Source organism: Littorina saxatilis, linkage group LG17 (assembly GCF_037325665.1).
Source record: "Littorina saxatilis isolate snail1 linkage group LG17, US_GU_Lsax_2.0, whole genome shotgun sequence".
NCBI lineage: Eukaryota > Metazoa > Mollusca > Gastropoda > Littorinimorpha > Littorinidae > Littorina > Littorina saxatilis.
Genome location: NC_090261.1, coordinates 67,585,888 through 67,594,582, shown reverse-complemented (window position 1 = coordinate 67,594,582; position 8,695 = coordinate 67,585,888). Strand labels below are relative to the sequence as shown.

General features: G+C 42.7%; 1 protein-coding gene across 1 annotated transcript in view; it reads left to right on the top strand.

Annotated features, from left to right (window-relative positions):
- Window positions 1-413: 413 nt before the first annotated feature.
- LOC138952290 (general transcription and DNA repair factor IIH helicase subunit XPD-like) overlaps window positions 414-8,695 on the top strand; it is a 60,423-nt gene continuing 52,141 nt past the window's right edge. Inside the window, exons 1-8 of the mRNA XM_070323923.1 lie at window positions 414-515; window positions 939-1,038; window positions 2,544-2,621; window positions 2,962-3,024; window positions 5,296-5,409; window positions 7,216-7,332; window positions 7,951-8,004; window positions 8,486-8,548. Coding sequence (XP_070180024.1) covers window positions 511-515; window positions 939-1,038; window positions 2,544-2,621; window positions 2,962-3,024; window positions 5,296-5,409; window positions 7,216-7,332; window positions 7,951-8,004; window positions 8,486-8,548 — 594 coding nt within the window. The 5' untranslated portion in view covers window positions 414-510. The remainder of the gene's footprint in view (window positions 516-938; window positions 1,039-2,543; window positions 2,622-2,961; window positions 3,025-5,295; window positions 5,410-7,215; window positions 7,333-7,950; window positions 8,005-8,485; window positions 8,549-8,695) is intronic.

Below are 8,695 nucleotides of genomic sequence, written 5' to 3'. Positions count from 1 at the left end.
CATCGGCTGAAAACAAAGGGTCGTCGCAGTCGTCCTTCGCCCACACACAAACAGCAATGTCCTCAGCTGACCAGAACGTAGACGTTGCCTGCACTGGGAGAGGGCTCTTTGGTACGTCTACAAAATCCTCTTCTTTCGATTTCGATGGAGAATCATTGGCAGAAGAGGAAGGCGATTTTTCACTCCGCTCAATTCGCAGGGCGCACACGAATGTGTCATCGTCACTAACTTTTTTCAGGAGTTCTGCGTTGGGCTTTGAAACTATCAAATGGAGAGGGTTGATTTGCTTGTCGGATCTTTGGTTGACGACAAATTGGGCACTGTATCCCCGACGCACTCGTCTGCTAGCGTCCGCCATGTTGATTTATGCAAGGTCACTTCCTGTTCCTGTTTCTATTCTACACATGCTTCCGGTCTGGCAAAAGCAAAAGTTGACAGCACACCAACTTCAAAGTTCGTCTTATATTTTCCCGTGCTCCCAGTTGCTGCTACTGCCAGATCGCTGCGAAAATGAAGTTAGTATAACGTTTTATTTTCCTGTACTACGAGAAATGAAAAATGCATCGATTTAGCTCATGTTTTGCAGTTTTTGCAGACGGTTGTGCAAGGCTCTCAGTCTCAAATTAAGAACAGTTGGACTGTGTACCTAGATATCACTCAAGTAGTGTGTGTGTGTGTGTGTGTGCGTGTTTGTGTGTGTGTGTGTGTGTGTGTGTGTGTGTGTGTGTGTGTTTCTGTGCATGTGTGTGTTTCTGTGCATGTGTGTGTGTGTGTTTGTGTGAAAGAGAGAGAGAGAGGGAAAAAACAACAACATGGGACTTCAGATTCAATACATTGGCAGCTAAAGTTTCAAACAGAACTTACTAAACTAAGTGTGATTTTGGTTGAAATATTCGTGTTTTTTTGTGTTCACTTCATTTGGAGCCTTCTACTTTCAGGTTAAACGTGGATGGTCTGTTAGTCTACTTTCCATATGACTTTATCTACCCTGAACAGTACCTTTACATGTTGGAACTCAAACGCACACTGGATGCCAAGGTTTGATTCCTTTTTTAACTTTGGCATGGATATTACCATGAGGATGGATAGTATTCAGCTGGAAGAATATTGGATCAGTTGAAATAAGTGATTTTCAGAAATAACTCCATCGGGTTTGTATGGGTTGTGAAAGAGTGAATACCCTTGCTTCAGCTTTTCTTCTGACAAATGCTCCTGTCCATGTGTTTCCGACACACTCCTCCCTAGTGATTGGCCCCTCAGTCTAATGTTTGTCTGAGTTGTTTGTTTGTTTGTTTGTTCGTTCATGGGCTGAAACTCCCACAGCTTTTACGTGTATGACCGTTTTTACCCCGCCATTTAGGCAGCCATACGCCGCTTTTGGAGGAAGCATGCTGGGTATTTTCGTGTTTCTATAACCCACCGAACTCTGGATCTTTTTCGTGCGCACTTGGTCTTGTGCTTGCGTGTACACACGGGGGTGTTCGGACACCGAGGAGAGTCTGCACACAAAGTTGACTCTGAGAAATAAATCTCTCGCCGAACATGGGGACGAACTCACGCTGACAGCGGCCAACTGGATACAAATCCAGCGCGCTACCGACTGAGCTACATCCCCGCCCCGTTTGTCTGAGTGAACAGCAAGGTCAAGGGCATTCACACTTTTACAACCCATACAAACCCAACAGAGTTATTTTCGGAATTCGTCTATCAATAATGATATGCAGCCAAAACGGAAAAAAGGTTAAATTCGGTGAAATATTAAGAAAGCATCTGCAGTCTAGACTGTGCTGCATGTGTTTCCTTTCTTTAAAGCACAAAGAGGTGACGGGCGCAGTGGTGTGGTGAGTTCGAGAGGTCGTGAGTTTGAATCCCGGTCACTGCCGCCTGGTGAGTCAATGGTGGAGATTTTTCCGATCTCCCAGGTCAACTTATGTGCAGACCTGCTAGTGACTTAACCCCCTTCGTGTGTACACGCAAGCACAAGACCAAGTGTGCACGGAAAAGATCCTGTAATCCATGTTGGAGTTCGGTGGGTTATGGAAACATGAAAATACCCAGCATGACTACTCAACGAAAGCGGAGTGAAGCTGACTATGTTCTCAGAGTATAGTTTCGGGAACCCAAATGGGCAAACCAGCTCACACGTAACCGGAAAAAATCTGGAACGCTGAAGAAGAAGAAGCACAAAGAGACAAAGATTTTGGGTTAGCAGTAATAAATTCAATAATTAGTCTTTGGTTTTGAGTCATTAGCAAGATCTAGATGTGGCACTTTTGAAGACGTAAACGGGAACGTGTAACGTCATCAAATCTAGTTTTTACGTCACCCGTTTGCCAAGATCTGCAGTCTTGGTGGTAGCAAAACAACGTATGCGTTTGAAACATTGGAGAAAAAAGTGAGGCACGGGTGATGCAATATCTACACGTACAAGTACAGGTCTTTGCTACACGTTCGATCATCTAGAACATTGTACTGACCCTTTTTTTCCTGTCATTTTCAAGATTTATTGTTGGTATATATCTATGTATGGCTATGTTTTTCAGGGGCACTGTGTACTGGAGATGCCCTCAGGAACAGGAAAGACTGTCTCCCTTCTGTCGCTTATCATTGCCTACATGCAGGTATTGTAAACATTCTATTCATTTCTTGTTTTGTTGTTGTTGTTGTTGTTGTTGTTGTTTCAGAGATAACAGTACTGTTTACAATTATTTTCTAAATAATCTTCAGATAACATGACATACAACCCACTCTTACACCAATTTGCCTGGCAGACTGTTGCGGTGGTTGCTTTAAAAAAAGGTTTAATTTCTGATCATCGAAATTCAGAGAGAAAAAAACATGGGGATAGGATTTTGAAGGTGCTTGCCTTCATTTCATAATATTCTTCAAAAATGTTCTTTTTTATTGTGACAAAATGTTACCAAGTAGTTTTTACCAAATCCCAACAACTTTCACTTCCAGGCCTTTCCACTGGAAGTCAACAAACTGATCTACTGCTCCAGAACTGTTCCAGAATTGGAAAAGGTAATTGATGCTTTTGACTGATTTTAGTGTGAGTTTGTGAGACCATTTGCAGGATCTTAAAGGCACAGTGTAGCTCACAGCCTTTGTTTTGCGTTTTTGTTGCAGCTGAGTGCATTTACAGTTCAAAAATCCTCCTATGGTAGTAAAACAAACCCAAAACTACCCAACGACGACATCTGTGAAGCTTGACAGTTTCTTGTTCACGCGAGTGCATAAATGAACCTAGTTATTACGTGGTGTTTGGTCGGAGTTCGATTCAACTGAGTGATTCCGGCCTCCATTTTGTTTTACACAAACTCATGATGACGTCTGACATAGTTTGCTAGTGACGTGTCTTTTTGTGCATGATGTGGTGATCTACCTGATCTAAATTTAGATCCAAAAATAGGTCAAGACCAGCCGGGTCCGAGTACGAAATTAATTCGTAAAAAAATCGCACTTCTTGACTCTTTGGGTGCAAGTCAATGAAACTTGGTAGTTCTTCTAACGGATAGCTGCCTGAGGTATGACTAAAAGCCCCAGGGGCTCCGTACACCTGGATTTGACAAGTTCAGTACCTTTAAGCCTGTCCTTAATTGGACAAAGTCGACTTTGCGAAGCTTTCGGAACGAGAATTCGTCCTTTAATTGAACTACTTTCAGCATATTTTCGCAAAGTCCAAGGGAATGCACTCTGCACTTACGAGTGTGATTTCTACGTCCATCTTGACTCAAAAAGCATTCTTCTGACAAAAAGAACAACTTCGTCGGAGAGCTATGGCGTAGCTTCGCATGTCAAAACTTAAGAAGCAAAGTAAGGTACAAAGTACTTCGCCGTAGCTGCAGGTTTTTGGTATAAAGACTTCGCGAAGCTTCGCCAAGTCGACTCTGTGCTCAATTAGGGACGGGCTTTACCCTACTGTGCCTCCAGCTGTCAGGGCAGTCTGTGCTCAATTAGGGACGGGCTTTACCCTACTGTGCCTCCAGCTGTCAGGGCAGTCTGTGCTCAATTAGGGACGGGCTTTACCCTACTGTGCCTCCAGCTGTCAGGGCAGTCTGTGTGACTCTGTGCTCAATTAGGGATGGGCTTTACCCTACTGTGCCTCCAGCTGTCAGGGCAGTCTGTGTGACTCTGTGCTCAATTAGGGACGGGCTTTACCCTACTGTGCCTCCAGCTGTCAGGGCAGTCTGTGTGACTCTGTGCTCAATTAGGGACGGGCTTTACCCTACTGTGCCTCCAGCTGTCAGGGCAGTCTGTGTGACTCTGTGCTCAATTAGGGACGGGCTTTACCCTACTGTGCCTCCAGCTGTCAGGGCAGTCTGTGTGACTCTGTGCTCAATTAGGGACGGGCTTTACCCTACTGTGCCTCCAGCTGTCAGGGCAGTCTGTGTGACTCTGTGCTCAATTAGGGACGGGCTTTACCCTACTGTGCCTCCAGCTGTCAGGGCAGTCTGTGTAGGTTTTTTAAGCAGACTGTGAAAGAGTCAGATTCTGTAGCATAATGGTACTTCTCTCCTTTTTGTTTTGGTCTGAATTGGTACTATGAGTATGATTAGCAAATTTCACCCATTATAATTTAAAATGTGAATAGTGCTATGTTCAAAAATCGGGTTTTACACCTGTCTACAATTATTTGGACTTTACTTGCATATGTCAGTTGTCATTTTTCTCTGTGTTTTTGCAAACTGACTTGAGTCATTTTTTGGCACCCATGCTAAGTACATTGTCATTATCATGCCTGTACGCTTATCAGATGTATTGACATGCACTTACATTCTTATGCCTATTATACTTGTTAGATAAATGCAAGTTTCCTTTTTTCATTTCCTTTATTTTTTTGTATTTCCATTACTTTATTATGCATTTGCTTGGAAATATAGGTGGCTTCCTTCTAGTGGAAAGCTAGCAGCAACAAGACTTGCACTACCTAGGTATGTGTATGTGTAGGTGTAAAGTCATATACAGTAGAACACTCTTTTTAAGGACACCCCCCCCACACACACACACACACACACAATTTAAGACTTCATCCCTTTTAAGAACTTGCTTTTTCAGACTTTCTGTTCATCCCCTCTGTAAATTTACCTCCAGTTTAAAACTCCCTCATTTATAAGACCTAATTTTCTCAGATTTTGGAAGTCGTAAAAAGAGGGTTCTACTGTACTTTATCATTCCATTGCCGGGAAATTCAGGTGGCTTCCTTTTCCAGTGGAAAGCTAGCAGCAACAAGAGTTGCACTACCTAGGTGTGTGCGTGTAAAGTTATATATATTTCTATTTGTGTGCACCACAGGTGGTGGAGGAGATGCGGAACCTGATAGAGTACTATGAGAAGGAGACCGGGGAGCAGCCTGACTTCATCGGGGTGGCCCTCAGTTCTCGCAAAAACATGTGCATCCATCCTGATGTGAGTGTTGTATTGCTGCCTTCTGTTTGTCTATATTTGTTGATGTATGGATAACGTTTGTTGCTGTGTTGTGTTCGTCGTTATTTGTTGAGATCTTGTGTTGCTGTGTTATTGTTATATGAAGTCTTATATCGCGCGCGTATCTCCAGACTCGGACTCAAGGCGCAGGGATCTATTTATGCCGTGTGAGATGGAATTTTTTACACAATACATCACGCATTCACATCGACCAGCAGATCGCAGCCATTTCGGCGCATATCCTACTTTTCACGGCCTATTATTCCAAGTCACACGGGTATTTTGGTGGACATTTTTTTTATCTATGCCTATACAATTTTGCCAGGAAAGACCCTTTTGTCAATCGTGGGATCTTTAACGTGCACACCCCAATGTAGTGTACACGAAGGGACCTCGGTTTTTCGTCTCATCCGAAAGACTTGCACTTGAACCCACCACCTAGGTTAGGAAAGAGGGGAGAAAATTGCTAACGCCCTGACCCAGGGTCGAACTCGCAACCTCTCGCTTCCGAGCGCAAGTGCGTTACCACTCGGCCACCCAGTTCTGTTCATCATTATTTGTTGAGATCTATGGCTGATGTGAGTGTTGTTTTTCAGTGTTATGTTTGCCATTATTTGTTGAGATTTTTGGCTCATGTGAATGTTGTGTTGCCGTGTTCTGTTTGTTGTTATTTGTTGAGATCTCTGGATGACGTGTGTTGCTGTGTTCTGTTTGTTGTTATTTGTTGAGATCTGTGGATGACGTGTGTTGCTGTGTTCTGTTTGTTGTTATTTGTTGAGATCTGTGGATGACGTGTGTTGCTGTGTTCTGTTTGTTGTTATTTGTTGAGATCTGTGGATGACGTGTGTTGCTGTGTTCTGTTTGTTGTTATTTGTTGAGATCTGTGGATGACGTGTGTTGCTGTGTTCTGTTTGTTGTTATTTGTTGAGATCTGTGGATGACGTGTGTTGCTGTGTTCTGTTTGTTGTTCTGTGGATGACGTGTGTTGCTGTGTTCTGTTTGTTGTTATTTGTTGATGTATGGATGACGTGTGTTGCTGTGTCCTGTTTGTTGTTATTTGTTGAGATCTGTGGATGACGTGTGTTGCTGTGTTCTGTTTGTTGTTATTTGTTGATGTATGGATAACGTTTGTTGCTGTGTTCTGTTTGTTGTTATTTGTTGATGTATGGATAACGTGTGTTGCTGTGTTCTGTTCGTCGTTATTTGTTGAGATCTGTGGATGACGTGTGTTGTTCATTATTTGTTGAGATCTATGGCTGATGTGAGTGTTATGCTATAGTGGTCTGTTTGTCATTACTTGTTCAGATCTATGGATGATGAAGAGAATGTTAAAGTCTTGTGTCTTACGTTCAGTTGTGTGTGTGAAGTAATGAACAAGCATGTGACTTCGCTTGTCTGGAGAGTCATTGCTGTACACATCAACATAGGGACACTTATTGTCACACAAACACACAAGTACACACACACGCATGCACACACACACACACACACACACACACACACACACACACACACACACACACACACACACACACACATACAGGCACACTCACACTCACACACACACACACTCACACACACACACACACACCACTCCACACACACACACACACACACACACACCACTCCACACACACACACACATTCGCACACACACAAAACCCCTTTTTCTTTCTTTTGTGTCATGATGAGAGAATCAGATATTAAATTTACTGAACAATTCTCCACAGTTGTAAATGGCTTTCCCGTTTTTGTACAAAATGAAAGTGCAGTGCATTGTGTGTACAGGTTAGCCAAGACAGAGATGGCAAGTCTGTGGACGCCAAGTGTCACAAGCTGACCGCGTCCTTTGTGCGCGCCGAGCACAAGAAGGACCCCATGGTGCCTGTGTGTGACTTCTTTGAGGTAACGCAAAACTTTTTTTCTCCATTAACTTGTTGACTACCACAAAAGGCATCAGCTACGTTTTTTGCTATCATAAAAAAAATCAATATTATGATAAGGGAAGTATCCCTTTGAATGATTGTCTCCCTTGGAGACCATTTTCTCAGATTTAGTCATTGTTTTCTGAGACCACGTTCGCTGTTGAGGTGAACAATGACCGTCGGGATCTGTGTCAAATATCATTGCTTGGTAAAAGCAAAAATACAAGTAACATTTTTGTATCAACATATTTGAGTTGGAATTCCTTTAATTTGTTTATGATTTTGTAGTTTCGGCCAACCGTCTAAATGTGAGTTTTAGTCAGCCTCTAACATCACATTGCCCAGGAAAGAAAAATCCCATGTTCAATCAATGCATATATTTTTATGTGCAAGAAATGCAAGAGCTATTAGGGGCATGCTCCCGGGTACCGGGTCTTACCACAACTTTAGATGAGTCTACACATGTGTTTATGAGGTATCAGCCATCTGCACTTATGGCAGAATGACTGAGGTCTTTTATGTGACACGGGGGTGGGACATGGATACCGTCTCTGGGTGCCTAGTTTTTGTGTTTTATAGTCTTGATATTTGTAAACAGGAGTTTGATGGACATGGAAGAGAGGTGCCAATGCCTCCTGGTGTCTGGAGCCTGGTGAGTTAATGGCTTTGCTTCTTCAAACATTTCTTCTTTTTTTTCTTTCATTTTTATAACTTTATTGTCACATCGCTTGAAAATTTGGGTTGCTTCTTCCCAGTAGAAAGCTAGCAGCAACTGAGTTGCGCTACTCAGGCGTTATTTTAACATACTGGAAACTGGTAATCTTCCAGTAGGTATTAATTTAGTTTTACTAAAGCCTGCTGGGACACAAGTAATGGGTTAGTGCATTTGTAAACAGGAATCGCTTGACAAGTGGCCCCCTTCATCCCCCCCTTCCTCGTCCTGATATGGCTCTGCGTAGTCGGCTGGACGTTAAGCAACAAATAAACAAAACAAATACTCAGGCGTGTGCGTGTTGAGGTGTAACCAACATTTTGGTTATTTACTGCTTTAGTTCACAGTTTTAAGTCAGTAACTCAGTGTGTTGACCATGAAGGCTGATGACGCTGAATGTTTCATTGTGTTTGCATTTCAGGATGATCTGAAAGAATACGGCAAAGAGAAAGGTTACTGCCCATACTTCCTCGCCCGACATGCGGTAATTATATCTGTACCACCTTTTTGGTCCTACAAAAATCTGAGAAAAACATGTCTTAAAATGGTGGTAAATTTACAGGTTTTGTGAACCAAAACTCTGACAAGGTCTTAAAATGGTGGTAAATTTACAGGTTTTGTGAACCAAAAC